Source organism: Oxyura jamaicensis, chromosome 2 (assembly GCF_011077185.1).
Source record: "Oxyura jamaicensis isolate SHBP4307 breed ruddy duck chromosome 2, BPBGC_Ojam_1.0, whole genome shotgun sequence".
Lineage (NCBI taxonomy): Eukaryota > Metazoa > Chordata > Aves > Anseriformes > Anatidae > Oxyura > Oxyura jamaicensis.
This window is the reverse complement of record NC_048894.1, coordinates 155,042,508-155,063,273: the sequence shown is the minus strand read 5'-3', so window position 1 is coordinate 155,063,273 and position 20,766 is coordinate 155,042,508. Positions and strand designations below refer to the sequence as shown.

At 54.4% G+C, this 20,766-nt stretch overlaps 1 protein-coding gene across 2 annotated transcripts in view; it reads left to right on the top strand.

The window, feature by feature from the left end:
• PTP4A3 (protein tyrosine phosphatase 4A3) overlaps positions 1-18,747 on the top strand; it is a 36,472-nt gene extending 17,725 nt beyond the window's left edge. Inside the window, exons 1-6 of one of the 2 annotated variants that reach the window (XM_035318346.1) lie at positions 5,586-5,608; positions 10,550-11,349; positions 12,743-12,835; positions 15,960-16,090; positions 16,676-16,750; positions 17,273-18,747. In XM_035318346.1, the coding sequence (XP_035174237.1) occupies positions 11,245-11,349; positions 12,743-12,835; positions 15,960-16,090; positions 16,676-16,750; positions 17,273-17,390 (522 nt within the window). In that variant the 5' untranslated portion in view covers positions 5,586-5,608; positions 10,550-11,244 and the 3' untranslated portion in view covers positions 17,391-18,747. Of the gene's footprint in view, positions 1-5,585; positions 5,609-10,549; positions 11,350-12,742; positions 12,836-15,959; positions 16,091-16,675; positions 16,751-17,272 lie in introns of those variants that run through there. The other variant, XM_035318345.1, reaches the window with a different exon arrangement.
• The last annotated feature ends 2,019 nt before the right edge of the window (positions 18,748-20,766 follow it).

Below are 20,766 nucleotides of genomic sequence, written 5' to 3'. Positions count from 1 at the left end.
TCTGAATGATGTCAAATGTGCAGCAAATTTCTTGGCTTGGTTTTTTCCCCGCAGATACCAAGCCAGTGGCTGGCCATGAACTACACACAAGTGAAGGCCAACAAGGCAGCTCACAGCCTGACTTTATTTTTTCATGGCACACCTTTGGGGTACCCATTTCCCCCTTAAAAAAAAATAAATTATTTTCTCTTTTACTTTAAAAATTGTTCTGTATTCCCCAAAAACTATTTTCAGGTTTATATTCTGATTTTCTTAATGGTTCCTCCCTTTGGGCCAGCCCTATATTTTTACATAATTTAAGCTAAAAAGTATGTATATGCTTATATATCTCTAAAATGCTAACACAAAGCTGAAAGAGGAATTTGGGAAATATGTTCAATGGGCAGGGGAGGAATGGCAATTCTAGGCTCAGAAAGTGAAGCGTCCTTGACATGAATGGGATCAGTGGGATGGATTTGGAAATGGGACAACAAAAAGATGCTCGGTGGTCTTCCATGCTTCTCCAGCTGTCGTATCTCTCCTGCAGATAAAATGTTGAACATTATCCTGCAGGTGAAACGCAGGAGAGGCATCGTGCATGCAGCTGGGCAGCAGTTCCCCCGATGAACTGCTGGAAGTGCCATCTGCTGAAGTCAGTGGAGGTTTTGTTGAGCTCTGTTTGTTTTAGTCAAGCGGCCGGGTCAAGGACCGGGGTTTATCATCAAAGGGATGCACCCACAGCACCGGCTGCTGGCAATTGTCCTCGTCCTTGGGGCTGGGGGGATGAGCTGTAGGTGAGGAGTTAGTGACACTGTGCCACTGCCGGTGGCCCTGCTGCCTGTCCCCTCTCTGTGCCTCCATACCAGCAACAGTGCTCACGTCTGTGGTTGTGGCAGCCAAATGGGTGAGTTCAAAGCTCTCCGCATCCACCAAAATTTCTTATTCCTACCCCAGTACAAGGCTCATAGGCTGGGAGCAGATTTTGGGTAGCACCCCTCTGCCTCGGAGCAAGGGGAACGTTGCCTGGGGCACCTACATGCAGCTCACTGCGCTCCTTTTAGCTGGCAGGGGCTGTGGGTCAAGCTTAGCAGGAGAAACCTGCATCGCCAAAACCCCTGAGCAGCCCTGTGACCACATCCCATTAATCCAGCACCCGCCTTCCTGCAGGGAAGCCTTGTGGCAAGCTCCCCGAAGTCTTTTAGGTATCACTGCCAGGCAGAGCAGACGCAGCCGGTGGGTAAAGCTCGGGGGAACTCCATTTGCTGTGTTTCTAGTAAATGCCTGCCCAGGGCAGGGTAATGACTGCAGGGAGGATGTGCTCCATCCAGCTGATGGATGCCGTTTACGGTAGATCTGGAAATGGGGCGGGGGGGTGCGGGGGGGGAATGTTCTCTTCAAGAGGCTGATAAAATGCTGGGGAAATTCCTGCCTGGGAACACGCAGCAGTTTCGTGCTCTGCTGGTGCCGGTGCCTTCAATTACAGCACTCATTTAGCAACCCTTGGCCACCCATCCCTACCCCGTGCTGCCCACGATGCCGTGCCAGGACAGCTGCAGATGGGCTGGGAGCGGAGCCAGCTGAAAATCCACTTTTTTTTTTTTTTTTTTTTTTTTTTTTTTTTTAAATTCCACCCCCGAAGGCGGGATCCGCTCCTGGTGCAATCACCCAGCGGGGAGCTGCCAGTGAGAACCCCTAAGAAAATGCTGGGGTCTGAGGAGATGGAGGAAAACCCCAGTGCTGGAGGAAAAATGCTCAGACTCTTGCATGAAATCTGGCATAGATGAGGCAAGCTTTCACGTGTTTAAAAGCTGGCTGGTGTGGTTTCACCAATCCTTGTCTTTTCCCCCTGTCCTTGTTGGCATCCAGCGCGCTGTAATCACGGTTTACCAGCCGGGAAGAGGAAATACCCCACGGGAAGGATGTTGCAGCACATTTCACCCCTTGTTCTGGTGCAGGATTAGGGATGCTAAACCAGACCTGGGAACCCAGGAGCCACCTTCTCATCTCCACAGCCGTGTGGGTCAGGAGCAGGGAGGTCGAGCCTTGTTAGAAGGAGGTGAAATTACTGGGATGAGCTGCCCCACCCATGCACGATGCTTGCTTGGCTCTTTTCTTCAATTAGGTATGCTCCTTTTGCTTTTCCCTGCAGAAAAAAAAAGGCTGTTTCAACCTAAAAAAAGACACAGTTTGAGGATCCGGCCTCATTTGGTGCTTGGTTTCGCCGGGAAGCTCTCGATGCTCGGGGCTGCCCATCCCCTGGCCGGTTTTGCTCTTAGCTCTCTTGTGCGGGGCCAAAGTAGCCAGGCATCCTTTGTGCTGGCTGCTGCAAGCACTCTGTGCACGGCTCCCGTAGGGCGCTGTAATGCGGTTTTTCTGCTGAGACAGTTAAAATTTGATGGGTTTCAGCCAGGTGTATTAATAGGTATGCCCTCCTTTCGCTGCCTCTCCGTACCGCTGATTTTGTACGGGAGGAACTGATCCAGCACTAAGCACTTGGTATTTCTGCATGGTCTCTGCAGATTTTCCCCGATGTTATATTTTCTCTTTGCTGCAGCCGGACTCTTTAGGAAGCAGCAGGAAAAAGAGATGGAGAGAAATCCTCCCCAGAGAGCACCCGGTATGGGGTGGACTGGGAATGGCTGCGTGTCCCCCAGCCTGAATCCATCTCGTGTGTCCCCGTGCCCCAATTTCAAGCCAAATATTTAACCCGCTCCTAAAGACCTCTGTTCCCCTAAGCAGAAAGGGGTGATGGAGATGCCCAGCCCAGCCAGCAGCGGGTTTTCTGCCAAAATGCATCGAGGTGAGCCTGAAAATAAATATTTATTATCTTCGGTAGCTGGCTGCTGGCTTCATCATCAGAACCGATGAATTGAGGCTTGCAGCTTTATTTATCCAAGCCAGGGAAACTCGTTTGCTTTTGGCCTGCTTAGAGCCTGCTCCAGCGCAGCAAGGGTGGCCAGGAAATGCCACCCACGCCAGGGTGTCGAGATGTCCCTGAAACCACGGGGAGCAGAGCAGCTTGCGTGTCTCCAGGCCATCAAAACCTCCCCCTGGGGCCGGGGAGGACGTGCAGAGCGCAGATGAAACGCCGCGTCCTGTCTGTCCCATCCCTGCCGGATCCGGCCCTCAGAGCTGGGGAAGATTTCCTGCTGAGCAGGGCGGGGAGGCTTTCTCATCTCAGCCTTGATTTAATTTTCAGGTGATAAAAAAGTGTTGCGTCCCTGCCCGGCGCGGCTCAGCAGCCAGCACGTTCAAACGCTTCCCGTTCTGCAGGGAATTTGCATTTCCCTAAAGGCAGCACCGGTTTTATGCAAATAGCCCCGATGAAAGAAAGTCGAAGCCAAAGCGTGCTCGTGAGTAAGCAATTCTTGGGCATTTGTCGAGAAATCAGGTGCTCTCCTGCAAGCCTCTCGGCATTTCGGGGAGCAGCAGCGTGCGCTGCCAGCCGGGGGAGGCTCCTCCGAGCATGAAAAGCTCCGGGTGAGGAGTGCTCCACCTCCGCATTGTCCCAGGAACATGGAAAAAGGTGCTTTGGGGTAGCAGCGCCTTGCTGCGGGGTTTGCTCCTTGCCGCACTATTCCCACAGGACTTGGCATCCTGAGCTGTTGCGGTGTTCACACGCAACAGCATCTGCTCTGTTAACGTAGGCAAAGGGTTTCCTGGCCATAAAGCTTTAATCTCCTCTTTTCTTCCCTTCTTGCCATCCTTGGAAGACGTCAGCCTTCTGTAGTGCTCTCCAAAATCACCTGGGCACGGTGCGCTGCAGCCAGCGGTGCGGCGCTGCGCGACATCCCCCTTGCTCTCCCTTTCAGGATGGTCAGATGAGTGAGCAGCAGCATCCTGCAGCGTTTCTGGCCTCTCCCGTTCAGAGCAGGCTTTTTGCTCACGCAGGCGGTTGTGATTTCTCATCCTGAGATGCTGGGGTGGTTGCTGGCTCTCAGAAAGCCACCGAAGAAGTTGGATGCTGCTCCTGGAGGCTTTCAGTGCTGGGTGACCCCAAGGCAGGCGGCTGGTTGCTGATCTGAAGTCTGTGATTCTGGGATCTGGGAGATCGGTTGCTACAGAAATCAGTGCTGAAGCCTCCCGGTGTTGTGCAAAACATCTCCTTGCCGGAGCACCATCTACCTGCTGGCTCGGGCTACTTCTTCCAAAGCAATTCTTGATTCTGCCTCCTCCTCCTCCTCCCAGTCTGGCCCCCCATCTACCTGACTGACGGGCTGTCAAGCGTTTCGTTCCCTTTGATCTTTGCTTTAAGAGCAAACCACCTTTATTTGCTCAGCCAGCTCCGGTGGGTGGGGGACACGGGCACAGCGTCTCTCAGCACTGAGCATTTGTGCAAGAGCAGCAGCGGGTCAGACCAAAGCCCTGCGAGGTTTTGTCCCCGTGCATCAGAAACCGGCGGCTCGGAGGCGTTCGCAAACCCCCTTTTGCCAGCCCACGTGCTCTGAGTGCCGGAGGAAACCTAAAAGAGGGAGCAAGGAGCCATAAAATCCCTCTCAGCCTGCTGCCACTAACTCGGAGGAGCTCGGCTTCTCTGATCGATGCTGGCTCGATGCCACCAGAGATCTTTTCCGTAGGGCTTATCGCAAAGCAGCCCAAACACGTTTCCTCCTATCCCACGTTTTGCCATCCCCGGCACGTTGCGGGACGGCGCGTGCTTGCAACACCACCTGCGGGTCGAAATCCGCCCCGTGGGGTAGCTCGAGTCCCCCGGAGCCCCCTTTCTTCGTCAACAAGCGTCCGTCGGTCGCCGGTGGGGTTGTGCAAGACACGCCGGTGACGCAGGGAGGGCTGCCTCTGCCCTTTGCTCAGGGCTTGCAGAGGTGGCAGGAGCAGGAGGTGTGGGTGTCAATGGGGCGAATGGGGGAAAAAATGCAGGAAAAAAATGCTATTTTTCCCCCCAAAATAGCTTTCCTGGCACAAGTTTGAGCCGGGCTTTGACGGGAAGGTCTCAGCAGCCCTTTCTGTCCTTCCTGTCCCCACGAGCTGCTGCCCGCGCTCCCGGCGCTTCCCGTTTGCCCTTCAGACACCTGCCACGATTATGAGATTTGCTCGAAACCACAAGAGCAGAGGAGCAGACGTTCAGCCACGATGGATATTTGGGGTGGTAGAAGCACGTGGTGGTGGCGGCCAAGGGGCACTGCCGGTGCCAGGGTCAGTTGTGCCTCGGGGCGAGGATGCTTTGGGTTTTATCTTTCCGTGGATGCTCTCGAGCAAGCCTGGAAATGTCCCAACAGAGGAAGAATTCCTTTTATTTTTCTCCGATTCATCCCACCAAAAGAAATCCCTGAGGGATGTGAGCGGAGACAGCGCCTGGTATGTGGAGTTCCCCGTGCACTGGGTGCCGGGGCGTAGGGACCGGCAATCCCCAAACAGCCAAACCCTCCCCCCAAAAAACCCTCTCTGCATATCTGGGAGGCAGCCAGCTTCCAGCGTGCAATTACCATTCCCTGCAGAGTTGGCCTCACCCCCTCCCCCCCCCCTACTTATTTTTTTTGGATTTTTTTTCCTCCTTTCCCTTCACATCCAAGCCAGGAAAAGCCTCTGACGTCGGTGCCGTGGCCGCGAGCCGGTGGGGGAAGGCGTTGGAGGGGATATCCCGGATCATAAAACCAGGATCACATCGCCCGTGAGTTACCCATGGGGAGGGGGACGCATCGTTTTCCCCTCAAATGCTGAATTTTTGGTGCCTTTTTTGCATTTTGTGGTGAGAAAAAAAAAGCCATCGCTGCACACCCCATATTTAGGTTGCTCGGGGAGGGTTGTAGGGGGGGGGTGAAACCCAAAACAGCAGTGGAAGGGCTGCTAAGGGGATGTCTGCAGCATCTCGTGTTGCCTCCAGGGCTGTAGGTGCCTCTTCAAAGAACAAAAGTGCAAATAAAAGATAAAAAGGAGTCGAACCCCGGCCTCGGGTGCGTTCCCTGCTTGCACAACGCTGGGAGGACCGTGCTGTTATCTGTCTGTCTGTCTGCCGAGCTATCTGATCTTCCCCAGTCCTCCCTCTTTTCCCTGCCTCCCAAGTGCCTCCTGCTTGCGAATGGTGCCAGCATCCTCGCCTCTTCCCTAAATGCCACCAAACTCCTTCAAACCGACCAGGGCTATGAGATAAAGGCACGGTTCATTTTTTGTGAATTTAGGTGGGAGCTGGTGTCTAACCATGTGCTAAAAGGGGGTGGAGGGAGATTCAGGAACTCCTCGTCCTCTTTTTGCAGCTCAGCACCTGGAGCAGGACGTGCCGGTGGCCGCCTGCAGCTCTGCCCCCAGCCGCCGGGCTCCTGCGGGGTTTCTTGTTTTTGTCTCTCTCCTCCCGGACCTTTCCTGTCGAGTTCCCGTTTCCTTCCGCGCGGATGCGGCTGGAGGAAATCTCAGCGCGGTCGCTTTCCTCCAGCCGGCCCCTGCGACGGCCCCGCGTCTTCTCCAGGTCCTGGGGCACGGTGGTGGTGTCGGCACCGCCGTGATCAGGGGTGGGTTGGTGCAAAACCCCTCCGAAACTTGCCTTCTGTCTTGGGGGTGGAGGGATGGAGATGCTGAGTGGTGCTGAGTGCTGATGGTGAGCTGAGGCTAGGAGCAGATGGACTCGGTCATAAGTGGAAAAAGAGGTTGGTGGTAGCCTTCTACGTGGGCTGAAACCCACCCGGCAGATGTAACACAGATGGGTGTTTTGCTAGTTGTTTTTTTTTCTGAAGGTGAACGTTGAGCATGGGATGCGTGCGCCCGGGAGATGGCTGTATTTATGTACGGGTAAGATGCGCATTGTCTGGGTGAGCAAGGCCCTTTGTTCCAAGTGAAAAACCCACGTGGAGCGACGATTTGGCTCTGCAGAGCTTCCTTTTCCTTTGCTTTGGGAGTTGCTGTGTTTAGGAAAACCTGACCTTAGCAGCTGCATCCCGCTAAGCCCCGTCACACCAAACACCGGCTGTTCCCGCAGCCTGCCTTCTGCTCATCGACCAAGCCCTTTCATTAACTGCATCGAGGAAGATCTGCCCTTTATTTTGCGTCAAGGTGCGGGGAGGACGAGCAGCCCCATCCCTGCCATTGCAGGGTCCTTCCCCAGATGGCTGGGATGAGGCCAAGGTGTGCACCGCGGAGCCACCAGGCTGCAAATAAATAATTAAGAAGGGAGAGCCTGGTGCTCCCCTCCACTCCAGGATGTAGGTTTGGGCTGGTGGCCTTGGTCCCTGTGTCCTGGAGCAGCATCCCCATCCACTTGGGTCATAACAACCCCAAGGCAGCTTGGGGAAGGGTGCCCAGGGAAGTGGTGGAGTCGCCATCCCTGGAGGTATTCAAGCGACGTGTGGATGTGGCCCTAAGGGACATGGTTTAGTGGTGGGACACGGTGGGTTGGTGGCTGGACTTGATGATCTTGGAGGTCTTTTCCAACCTAGGTTGTTCTGTGACTGCTTCCTCACCACGCCAGGGTGTGTTTAACCTGGATCTTTGTGGGACTCTTGTCTACAAAACCTCTTTTGTGGTTGAATCTCTAGGAAGGGCATCCCTGGGGTAAATAGGAGCTGGAGATTTCCAGCTCATGGCTTCGTTGGGTGACTTCCTCCAGGTTTGTGCCATCCCCAAACTGCGACTCTCCTTTGGGTCTGGGTCATGCAGGTCACCCTTTTCCGGGTTTCTCAGGCACAAAAGACAGCACCATCCTCTTCCCTGCACCCTGCTGTGCACCAGGATCCGTCCGTGGGCATCCCATCCCCGTGGGACTCCCATCCTGGCAGCATGTCGTGGTAACACAGCAGCTCCAAAATGCACGTAGATGTTTTTTGAGACAGGACTTTGTCCATCCAAGCAAGCTGAAGTCCGGGTATGCGTGCAGAGATGAAGTTTTCGGCACAAATTGAGGCAAAAGAAAACTCTGCTGTCTTGTTAGCCAAGCTGAGCTGCAAGATGAGGACATTTTGGGACCACGTGGCGAGTCCCCAGTGCTCGCCCCTTCCTTCACTGGGCTTCACCCCGATGAGCTTGAGCCTGGAAGACCAGCACCGTGCCACCGCGCATCCTCATCCAGGGCTGATTTACTGCTTGTGCTTCCTCCTGCTCCCCTGGAGTTCTCATCTGAAGGGTATTTATTCACTTGGCAGGTTATTAATGTGAGCTGAAATCCCCTTGTCCGCATTGTTCTGCCGTACTTAATATGGTAATCGACGCCGCAGCCTGTATGGCCAGGGATGATTTGCGACTGAAAATCCATTAGGAATTTATGGGCTTTTGGGCTGAATTGCTGGGACGTGCAGTTGCCAAAATACTTGAAATGCTTCCCCTGGAAATGAGACCTTGTGGGAAACGAGCACTCGCTTTTCTCAGACACGATCAATTCCCAGTGAATCCCTGGCAGCAAGTACACCCAAGGCAATAAAAAAAAAAACCTATAATATGCAGGGCACCTATGGAGCACGAAGCGCTTGATGGAGGCCAGACTACGGCTCCTGACGTGCAGTGCTGAGTCCCTCAGTCCCTTCCAACCCCGACCAGTCTGTGAAGCTGGATATCAAAAAGAAAATGCTGAGAGGCTGCTCGAATCAGACCCCAAATGCAGCTCTCACCTCACTCCCAAACTTGCAGCCTCTCAGCCGCCAAAACAGGATTTTCTCCATGGGGGCTGCAAAATCCCCCCTGGGGACATCCCACTCACCCCCACGGCCCCCAAACCAAGCCCGTTTTTAACGAAGCTTTGCAGGAAGCAGCAGCTGCCCTGCACCCGTCACTGCAGCCGGTACCACCCCATAATCCAGGCTGGGTTTGAGTTTTGCAGAGCATCCCCGCAGGACAGGTGATTATTTTTCTTCAGCAAAAAAAAAAAGCCAAACCAATGCTGTGGCGTGGATGCCACGTTCCCATCCTCATGTCCTTCCTCCTTCGTCCCTCACCCAGAAAAAATGGGTTTGGTGGGACCAGGCTCTGCAGAGGGGATCTGTGCCGAAATCCCCTTCAGTTTTAGTGCCTGGCCCCGTTCAATCTCCTTTCCATAAACCCATCCTCGCGGGGCCAGGCGCTGTGCTGCGCGCCGGGGCAGCGCCAGGGCTGGCACGTGCTGCAAATAATGAACAATTAGTGCACCGGCAGCGGGAAAATCCGCGATTTGCACAGCCAACTCGGGCACGTTTCAGTCGGAAAGCTTCCCCTTGCCACATCACCTGCTTCACGGCTTTTTTTTAATTTCCTTTTCCCGTTTATTTTTTTTTGCATTCAAACCACTTGGGGAACAGGCGGGTGGGCTGCCTGGAAACGATACCTGGGTGCTGAGGAGCCCGGCGGCGATGCTGGTGCTCAGCCACCTCCCGGCCCCGCTTTGTCTCTTTGCCTCGGAGCCTTTTTGGGGTAAAACGATGCAGGGGAAACTTTCCAGGAGATGAAAGGAGAGGCGAGGGGGCACGTGCTCGCCCGGCTCTGGTTACTTATGTGCTTATGTTCTATTTTGAGGCTCCGGCCACGCGGCGCTAAGCAGCCGCTGACCCAGGGAAGGGACGGGCTTCAAAACAAGAGTCCGGTGGGTGACGATCTTGGAAAACTCTGGGTTTCTCTCAACCCAGCATGGGGCTTGCAGCGTCCTCATCTTCCTCCAGGTCCATCTTCTCTTGGCTGTTTGCGTGGTGGTCGTCGTATTGGGTTTTGCTCCCCCTGGTTTAACCTCAGGGAGAGGCGGCTGGGTGGCCAGGGAGACATTTAAGGCTGAATTTTGCTGATCTTGCCCACCTTTGGGTGCTCTTGTGGGAGGGTGCTGTGGCTGGGAAGGACCTGGCTCCTGGGCAAACCCCGTGGCTTTCCCCTTCCCATCACCAACACAAAGGCAAAGAGGTGTCCCCGTGCTGCCGGGGTACCCCGTGGGTAGCCGTGTGCCGGCAGCGGGGCGAGCGAAGGAGCATCCAACCCCAACAGCAGCAAAACCACCCGCCTACCTCCCCCTCCTCTGCCAACCCCCACCCCCCCCCAAAAAAAAAGCTCATTTGCAGGCGGCTTAGTCGTCCTAAGAGCATTAGGGATGCATTTGGCTGACATTAGCCTCTCGAGTCGCGCCGGGAGCGTGTGGCTGCTTAGGGGCAGGCTGGGCGCGTTGTGCGCAGTGCCGAGGTTGCCGGGACACTCGGGTAAGGTCTGGAGGGACGGGATGGGTGAGGAATCAGGGTGCTGCCCCGACACGCCGCCCCCACGGAGGTGCTGTCAGGGTGGTTACGAAAACGCTGCCGAGTTGCGTAAAAAGGCGGGCGGCTGCGGAGGGATTGGGGCAAGCACGTGCCGGCCGGCACAGCCCGCACCCGCGGGGCAGGAACACCAGGACCCCTCACCCTTCACCACCTCGGAGCCTTCTCATCCTCCTCCTTTCACCCCTGACCCCAAACATCGGAGCAGGCTGAGGCTGGGGATGCTCACTGGGGACGCGGGTTTTGGCGCAAGCCATTAGGGCTGCGAGCCCCATCCACTTGATGCAAATAGGGCTTTTTCTCCGTGTCCCCATCCCATCCCCCGCGAAGCTTTTGGAGACACAGAGAGCGGTGCCGGGGCTTCCTTTGGTTTGACTCATGGGGCTGCCCTGACCTCTGCGTTTTACTTTTCCCTCCCCTTACAGCCTCGCTCTCCGCCGGGATTTATGGAGGTGCCGAGAAGCAGCTTTGAGCACTGCAGCCCCCGGCCGCCTCGCCTTGCCCGGCGTCCCGACCTTCGGATTTAACCATTCAAGGCTCCCGTGCATGGATTGCCCGAGCCAGGCACCGCTGCCGGCCGCCGCCGCCGCCGCCCCGTAGGCTCCCGGCCCCCCTTGCCGCCCCCAAGTACTCCACATACCCCGATGGGGTAACGTGACGGGGCCACCGCCGTGCCACCACCATCCCCATACGCAGAGGCCTTTCTAGAGCGCGGCACCGGAGGCGACAGCCGCTCGCCATTGCACACGCCGAGGACGCCGACACTACAGCAAAGGGATTTTTATTTTTTTTTTTTTGTAATTATTATTATTATTATTGTCATTAATATTATTACTACCGTTTGGCTTTCACCCCGGGGGGGCTTGCGGTGTGTCGAGGAAGCCGGCGCGCTCCCAGGAGCTGGGATTATTTGCACAACGTTTGTACATTGAGTTCTCGATCCTGTTTTTGGTGTTTTTTTTGTGTTTTTTTTTTTTTTTTTTTTTTTTTTTTAAAGCGCAGAGGGGTGTTGGGTTTTCTTTTCCCCTCCACGCCACGCTTTTCTTGGATTTTTCCCTCCCCCTCCCCCCCCACCGCCGCCATCAGCATCACCTCTGCGTCACCGTCCCCCCATCCCACCATGGCCCGGATGAACCGCCCTGCGCCGGTGGAGGTCTGCTACAAAAACATGAGGTTCCTCATCACCCACAACCCCACCAACGCCACACTCAGCACCTTCTTGGAGGTAAGAAGGATCGCGGTCCCGTTGCACTTTTGGGGGGATTAAAGCTGCAGTCGGCTCCTTGGGATGCAGTGGGGATGGACCGTGGGGTAGCTCATCCACAGGACACCGGCACAATCCTATTGGTACCCCCCAGCCCCGATGGCATCCTGGACGAGGTCCTTGTCATCACCAGCTTTTTAGGGCAGGATATTTTGGAGGACCCCGAGTACGGGGTTTGTCAGAGCTTCGCCAACCCCACTGCATCCCCTGCCAGCTCCAGCAAAACATCACCTTTTGCAGCGAGATGTGCAAATGCACGCAACCTCCCCGGCATCTCGATAAAGGATTTCCCACCCCAAACAGCTCAGCACATCCGAGAGAGCCGGGCACTCCCCCATACCCAAAAAAACACACGTGCGCACCAGGGACACGTGTGAACACGAGGGATAAACCTGGCACAGCCACCCCCGTGCTGGTGGCAGAATTCCCCTTCCAGCCACTGCGATTTTTGGCTGAGCACACGGGGATTCGCCGCGATTTGGCAGCCGTGTGCTGGGCAGGGATCAGCGGGATCATCCGAGCCCCCGGCCCACCACGAGCAGGCACCAAGATGATCTCAGGCGGCGCCCAGCCGGGGCTGATATGCCGGCACGTAATCCAGGGGCAAGCTGTGCCACGGGTGCTAAGCCCCGCTGGAAGGAACCCAAGTCCCGGCGTGCCCGCAGTGCGTTTGAGTAATTAACTCGCGGGGTACGGCAGCAAAACGCCTTCGTCAGTCCCAAAGAAGCCCCGGGCAAGATGCTGAGTGCGTTCAGAGGGATGCGCCAAGCCCTCATCCATCTCCACGCGCTTCTGCAGGGGGAATTTAAACCTTGCTGAACACCAATAACGTTTCCTTTGGAGGATTTGTCCCTTTTTTGGGGATTTTTCTTTGGGGCACCCACTGCAGCTCTGCATCGTGTCCCGTGCTGTGGGTTTTGCTCTTGGTGCTGGGACCTCAGGTGCTGTTTTAGTCCTGTTTTTTTAGTCCTTCTATTTTGTGGTCCTGGTCTTTCTCTTGGGTGCTTACATGGGAAATGTGATGTGTTTTCAAATACCTTCATGGCTTTGAAATTAAATTACTCCATTGGCACGCCTGATAAAAAATCCAGCCCCATGCCCACGCGAGGGGTTTGGTGCCCCGGGGTTTAAAGTTTCCTTGGGATTTGGTTTAGTGTTTCCTTCCCAGGCCAAGCAGACCATGGGAATTTCTGCTCTAGCATCCAGAGGAGTGGGCATGATGCAGTTTTAGGGGATTTGTGGGTCCGTGTGGTCATCACAGAGCTCAACCATGTTGGGAATAACCAGGGTGCAACCCAGCGGGATTTTTCCAGCTCTGCCCATCGTAAGACCCCTCCTCTCCCTTCCTCCCCAGGATCTGAAGAAGTACGGCGCCACCACGGTTGTGCGAGTGTGTGAAGTGACCTACGACAAGACCCCCCTGGAGAAGGACGGCATCACCGTCATGGTAGGTGGGCGCCGGAGGGGCACCCCCATCCGTGACCCCCACGTCCCACGGGTCCAAAAAGCAATGGGGCTCCACGGGGGGACACGCAGGAGCTCGGGGTCTCCCCGGTCCCATAGGGTAGCAGCAGACAACGATGCTTTATACTCGGCATCTCTGCTTCGTGTCCGTGCACGAAGGGGGGCTTAAAAATGAACAAGCTCCTTGCTGGGAGAGCTGGAAGTATCTGGGCTGTGTTTGGGGTGGATATAGGGGGTGGCGAGGGAGAGGTTTGTGGGTTTGGGGCCATTACTGCCTTTCCAAGGTACCGCAGAAGCCTTTGGAGGTTTTGTTGTGTTGTCTGAGCTGCAGGCTCCCTGCCACGCAGCTGAGGCTTCCCGCTGAGCTCGAACAGGATTTCTGCAGCAAAGCTCCCCCCCGCAGCCAGCACAGAGGGAGTGTTTGAACAAGTGGGGGGAAATTCTTTTCAAAACAAATGAAAAATCACAGGCTTTCCTCGGTCGGCGGAGGGTAGAAGCGCCAAACAGGAGAAATTCAGCTTGCTTTGAAACCAGCCCACGGCAATCCAGGTGTTTGCTTTACCGTGATGCCCAGGAGGAGAGAGATGAGGAGGATTTCCAAAGCAGGGGCAGAACTGAGCCCCCAGACCCCATCCCCGGGGTCTGCTCAGCATCCCTTCTTCGGCAGAGATTGTTCTTGCCCCGGAGCTTGAAGGCAGGGTTCGAAGCCCAACTTTGGCCTGGGGCAGAGGCGGGCGAGCTCCCCGCTTGCCGGCGTCGGGCTGAAATTGGGCTGGTGCTTTAAAAAAAAGAAAGCAGTGCCCACGCAGCCGAAACTGTGACTCATGCAGCCGAGCCCGCAGCTGCCTGCGCTGCTGCCCGGTGCTGGGGCTTGGAAGCAGCCACGAGAGCCACCGAGCCCACGTGGAAGGTGCGCGTTGTTCCCGTTACCCTCGGCGATCCCCTTACCCCTTATCTGAAGGGGATTAGGAATCGGGAGGCTTTTTTGCTCTTTTTTTTGTTTGTTTGTTTTCCTGGGGAATCAAAGTGAGCAGCAAGGAGAAGAAAGGCAAGGATGCTGAGCTGGCAGCTGCCGGGCTGTATCTCAGTGATAAATAATTGGAGGTGATGTCAGGCGGGATTGCCGTGCTGGGGATTTGGCACCGTCGGTGCTAGGTGAGCTGCGAGCCGCTTCCCAGCCTCGGGGGGCAGTGAGGAATGGGAGAAAAACAGCAAAGGAGCTTTTGGGGGGATGTGGGGCACCCCCGTCCTGCCCTTTGCAGAGCAGGCAGGCAGTTTTTGGTGGGCTCCAGCTGAAACATGAGGGTTTTCTCCCTGTTGGGAAGGGTCTGGGGATCCCAACTTGGTGGTGTGGGGAGATGGGAGAGTTCTCGCTATATAAGATATATCCTAGATAAAAGGGGTATCCTAGATATCAATAGAGAAATACCCTAAATATAAAGGATATCCTAAATACCAATATAGATTTAGCCTAGATATAAAGGATATCCTAGATATCAGTTATAGATATACCCTAGATATAAGGGATATCCTAGATATCGATAGAGATATACCCTAAATATAAGAGATATCCTAAATATCCCTATAGATATACCCTAGATATAAAGGATCTCCTAAATATCAGTATAGATATATCCTAGATACAAGGAATATCCCAGATATCAGTATAGATATACCCTAGATATAAGGGATATCCTTGATATCAATATAGACATACCCTAAATATAAGGGATATCCTGGATATCAATATAGATACACCCCAGATAAAAGGGATATCCTAGATACCAGTTCAGGTATATCCTAGATGTAAGACATCCTAGATATATAGATATATATCCCATATGTAAGATATACATATAGAGAGATACAAATGCATCCTTTGCATAAGATAAATTATAGGTGTAGGGAGATACGTATCCTATATGTACCTGTATCCTATATATACCTATATCCTATATCTTATAGAGATACCTATTTCCTAGGTACAGGACCTCAGCCTGGAGGACTCCAACCACAAAGGGGGTAAAAGGCAGGATTTGGTCTGTAAGACAGGAGAGGTTGTGCCCTAAATATGCATCCTATACGCGGGATATCGCTGTCTCTCTCTGTAAGATATGTCCTGTGTAGAAATGTATCTACATCTTCGATCTATGATACCCTATAGCACATCATAGCTGTATCTTACACAGAGATGGATGTATCTTACCCCCCAAGAGCAGAGCCTGGGTGGGGGGTGCTCAATGCAGCACCCATTTTACCTCCTACATCACCAAGGCCCAATGTTGAGTCTGTGCATCTCGAGGACCCTTTCTGATGGCCAGGAACGTGATGCGGCAGCGAGAGAGAGAGCAAAGCCTGCCGTTTGGCTCTTGCCCCCAGCAGCCTCTTGGAAAATCAATTTTCTTTTATTTTTTTTGTTCCCTAATAGCCTTTTCGTAAGGATGCTTTTTAAATGGACCCGTTTGAAGGGTCTCCCTCTGGAAGGACAGAGCCCTTCGGCTTCTGCGAGAGTTACGGAGGGGGTCCCCAAATCTGCAGCCTCCCAGATGTCCCCAGCATCCTTTCCGGGCTGCGTATTTGCTTTCTCCTCGCCTTTCTACAGCAGGCTGAATTTTGGAAGTGGGAGATGTTGGCTGTCTCCTGATCGCCTTTGTTAAATTTCCTGCAAAGTGGCTTCGTTCTCGTGGCGCTGGGTGTGCCGGCGAGGGGAAGGATGGGGCTTGCAGCTGCCCAAAGCTCAGCGCAGCCGTCCGGATGGTGGCTGCCAAATGCAAATGCGTTTGAGTGAAACCCCAAATGAGCTTGGAGGAGGCAGGCAATGGGCTGTGGAGGCAGGAGGACGTGGGGACAGGACCACGCTGGAGGCCATATAGGTGCTTCTGAAGGATGAGCCTGTTCCTAGATGGAAGACCCCGAACCTAACACCATCGACCCACAAAACCCTGAGCCAAAGCAGTGCTGCAAAACCCCAAACCCACTCCTATCCCCAGCTAGCTGCACCCTGAGCTCAATTCCCAGCACACAGCATCCCCCTGGGATAAAAGTAATCCCCTCTGGCTTTCCCCGCGGGGATCTGACGGTGTTTTTCTCTTCCCCCGTTCTCGCAGGACTGGCCGTTCGATGACGGAGCGCCTCCTCCCAGCAAGATCGTGGAAGACTGGCTCAACTTGCTCAAGACCAAGTTCTGCGAAGACCCCGGCTGCTGTGTGGCCGTGCACTGCGTGGCCGGCTTGGGGCGGTAAGTCAGAGCCCGGCACGAAGCAGCAAAAACCTCCCTTCTTCCCCAATCCTGTCCCATTTTTAGCAGGGATTTTGCAGCAGAGATGTTGGGAATAGGCAGTGATGTGCTGCTACCTGAGCTCCTCCTTGCTCTTCTTGCCTCCTAATTTTGGGTACCAGGGGGTACCAAGGATGCTCAGTGCTGTGCTGCGGGTGCCCAGCAGTGGTTTTGCTCCTGTAATCTTCTTGCAGTGCTTCCACTGAGCCCAGGAGCCCCTGCTGCAGGTCGGGGCTGTGCTTTGCATGTATATTTGGATCTGCTTGTACAAAGCTTTGCTTCTGAAATCCTTCCTCTCATGAAAAGAGCAGCAAAAAGCTGCCAGCTCCATCCTGTGGGTTTGACCTCCAGGATCAGCCACTCTTTGGGGCAGAGTTTGCAGCTGTAAATTTTAATTTACAAATTAAAATCCGGTGCTGGCGAGTGCCCACAAAGCCAATGTTACAGCCCCGTGATCCTCACGGTGTCACCACCCCAGGACAGGACGTGAGCTCCTGGATTGGGGCTGCGTGGCTGAGGGGTGACCGTCCTGCCATTGCCTTTCAGCGCTCCTGTCCTCGTCGCGCTGGCCTTGATTGAGAGTGGGATGAAGTACGAAGACGCCATCCAGTTCATCCGACAGTAAGTGCCCCAGCAAGCGGCGTTCCAGCACGTAAACCCCAAACTGGTTGGAGTGGGAAGGGACCTCTGGGTCCAGCTGGTCCAGTCCCTGCTCAAGCAGGGCCACCTCCAGCAGGGTGCCCAGAACCACGTCCTGGTGGCTTTTGAAGGTCTCCAAGGAGGGAGAAAGCAGCCCTGCTCCAAGGGAATAGAAAGATCTGGTGCAGCTCAGCTTTTTGGAGGTTTCTGTTGCAGGAGACTGTGCCATCATGTTATCCTGCAGCGCAGTATTTTAGGGTGACCCCAAGCAAACCAGCCTCCATGCCCTCGCAGAGTAGCCCACAGCACTTGCAAGGAGCATGCACTGATACAACGCGGTGCCACTGCTGGATTTTGTCCTCTTCACCATCCATGTAGGATGCACACAGCTTCAGCCTCCAAAACCCCAAATTATGGCTCCAGGCAGGGGATTTTGGCCCCACAATGGGTGGGTTTAGAAGGGTCTTGCCCCGCACCAACCCCCTCTTTTCTCATTCCCCGCAGGAAGCGCAGAGGAGCCATCAACAGCAAGCAGCTGACGTACTTGGAAAAATACCGACCAAAGCAGAGACTCCGATTTAAGGACCCTCATAACCACAAGAACAAATGCTGCATCATGTAACCTCAACGACCTCTTGCCAAAACCCGTGCACACAGACACCCGGGCACTCGCACGCATCCCCCTCTCTCCTCCCAACCCCATGCACCCCATGCACTGCCCCGCTTGCGGACCCCACTAATAGGGGTCGGGGTTTTGGGGGACATGGAGCACCCCCGATGTGTGCCGGCACCCGGAGCACACTCACCTTGCTGAATCCACCCCAAAAAAGGATGCTCAGTCCAGTCAAAGCCCCGAGGAGGGAAGGCGGTACTGCCCTTTGACTCAGCGCTAGCAGGCAATGAGTTCCTGGGGTGCCGGTTCTTTGTCTCTTTCCTCCTCCTCTTCCTCCTCCCCTTCCCCTCTTGTTGCACTGAAAGCAAGTCCCGGCGTGAGGAGGGATGGATGGACACAGGGACATTTGGTATTGGGGGGACATGGGCCGGGCTGTGCCAGCCAAGGAGGGATGGGGAGCAGGAGGGCCGGGGCACCCCCCAAAAAAAAAACCTTTCCACCTCTTCCCAAGAAATAAGGGCTGCAGCAGCAGGGAGAGAGGTGGTGATGGGAGGGAGGGAAGAAGGGGACTCGTAGCATGATGCTGGCCCTGTGGCCTCGGGAAGGGCTGAGCTAAGTCCCCCCAGCACCGTTCCCTTTCTCCTGCCCCCCTCTCCATCACCATCTCCCTGCGGGGCTTGCAGGGGGCTTGCTTCCCCCTCCGGGTCCCACAGGGCTGCAGTGAAGGCAGGGGCACCAGGAAATTCGGGGATCGCTTTGAGGCACCCAGATTTTGGGGATGCAGGGGCAGCACTGGATGCCTCCAAGTGTGGGGTGCTCTTATTTACAGCTTCCAAACTCAAAGTAGAGGGTGGTGGTTTCTCTCTCCCCGCATCCCCCCAGCTGAGCTCGCAGCGATGCTGCAGCACCGAGCATGTGCTCAGCATCTTTCCCATTGCACCACAAAGCCACAGAGCAAACCCAAATTCTGCCCATGATGCCCTGGGAACACAAAGTCCGTCTCGGGGCACATCCACATCCTCCAGCACTGCGTTTGCTGGCCGAAGGGCCCAGGCCGCAGCTTTCCTGGGGGATTTGGAGTGCTCCTGGCAAGAGCACGTCACCAAATTTTGCACCTGCCTCTCCCCTCTCCTCCCTCGTGGCACCTGCACCGTGTGCGCTTGGCACCCCAAAAAACCTTGGTGCGTGCCATGGGGTGGGTGCAGAGCTGCCCCCAAGCCGGGATGTGAAACATCTCTCAACTTTCTGCCTTTGAACGCTTGCAGCAGCGGGAGCGGTGGGCACGTAGGGGGCACGGGGGTGTTTTTTTTTTTTCTTTTGATGAGGGTAAGAAGAAATTTGCTAATTAAAGGAAAAAAAAAAAAAAGTTTGTCTTCCACACGTCCTCTGGCCTTTCTTTCTCCCATCACTGCCCTGCAGAGCCCGGGAGGTGACCCACAGCCCCCCAGACTCATCCCCAGTACCGTCACCGGTGGAGCCCCCGGGGTGGGACAGCCCATGGGGTGGGACAGCCCACGATCCCTTGGGTTTCTCTCTCACGGCGAAGACGGTGGTGGTCAAAGGGTGATAAAGGGGCCTGATCCTGTTTTAAAACAATCCCTCTGAGTAGGTCACCATCCCATTCCTGTTGATTTTCCCTATCACGTCCTGCTGCTAAAATAGGTGCTGTGGCTGCTGCCTCGTCCCCAGAGGTGTTAGGAGGGGGCTCAGCACTGTGACCAGGGTGGCCCCAATCACTCCTGGACCCATGGAAGGTTTAGGATAAGACTGGGAACCACTACTGAGGGCACAGAGGTGTTTCTGCCCTGGCAAAGGGAGGAGAAATGTTCTCACTCGTGCTCAGAGGAGCATTGCACGTCAGATTGCCCGGGGGCAACGCAGGGGGGCAGGCTTGGCAGTGCTTCTTCGCTTCATGTAGCATCCACCCAACACCTTAAAAATAGGGAGATTTTAGCACCAAGAGCAGTCCTTGACCTGGAAAAATCCACGTGGCCAAATCCTGAGCACCTCTGGCCGGCAGAGCAGTGCCTTGATGTCCTCCGGTTTTGTGAGTCACTGCAAAAGAAACCATGCTGCTTTAATTGCCCTACTTTTTTTTTCTTTTTTTTTTTTTTTTTTTTTTTTTTTCTTTTTGAGTGGATGGCTTCCCCCTGTCCTGGAACTTGCTGTCACCTCCCACATGCTGGTCCGTGGACAGGACACCCAGGAGCTGCTACCTTTGCATGGAGGGTTTGAAACCTCTCTGAGGTTTCTCCGTGTTGGACTGCAAAATATTTGGGATTTTTTTTGTTTGGTTGTTTTTTTTGTTTTGTTTTGCTTTTTAACTTGGGCTCCTACCTCTGAGGTACCAGCTCCTCGATGTTTCAGCACAGAGCCAGTTACAGAAACAACAGGCTATGGAAATGAAGGGTTTCCAATTGGGTTTTGGGTAAGAAATCTCAAAGAACCTAATTCTTCCCATAAGTCTCGGGACAGTAAGAGGGAAAGTTGGAGCTCAGTAATGCAGTGCCTGAGCAAATCCTGAGGGACCAAGGGCTTGGGCTGATTTTGGGGTCCCTTTTTATAGTAATCTAATCCCTATTTCACCTCAGATGCCGAGACAGGTTGAAAGGAGAGATGAAAAAATCCGACATGTTTACCAGTTCTGTTCCTGCTCCAGTTATCTCTCCCAGGTCTTGCAGAAGTCCTAGGGAATGCACACCCCATGGCTTTGGTTGCAAGCAAACCATGTTAGTCTGCCCTTACCTGCAGAGGCAAAGGCACAAACTGGGTTTTAGCATTCTTGCGCCCCTATCCCATGGAAACCCTCCATCTGTCCAGCATCCACAGGGTCCCATATCCAAACTGCCTACAAGATCTCCAGAGACCCAAGCGATGGCAGATATATCCGAGCAGGAATTCATGGCTGGAAGGAGGACAACGTGGCCATTAAAAATGGGCAGCTCTTTGCTTAGGAAAGGTCTGGTGGCAGACTTTGCATTTGGAAATTCATATTCTGAGTCTTGCAGCTTGGGCTGAGAGAATCGGATGAGGTTTATGAGTTCAGATTCTCCGAGGATGCAAAGGGTCTTGCTCTATCTGCAACAGAACAAGTCAATTTATTTTATTTTATTTTTCTTGGGTTTGTTTGTTAGTTTTTTATTAGTCCCAGTGGGGAAGCACGCAGGGAGATTCTTGACTTCCATGCAGTTTCCAGGGGCTTTTATCTCATTTCCTTCCAGCGGCCAGGGTAGGTGCAGTTCGGCGGGTGCCTTTGGATGGGATGCTGGCTGGTGGGAGAAAAATGGAGCCAGTTTCTTTACACAGCGGGGGTCATGGGCCCATTGTGATCCCACTCGCAGGCTCCAGCAGACATTCCCGGGGAGGGGGGCGTTTCGCCACACCC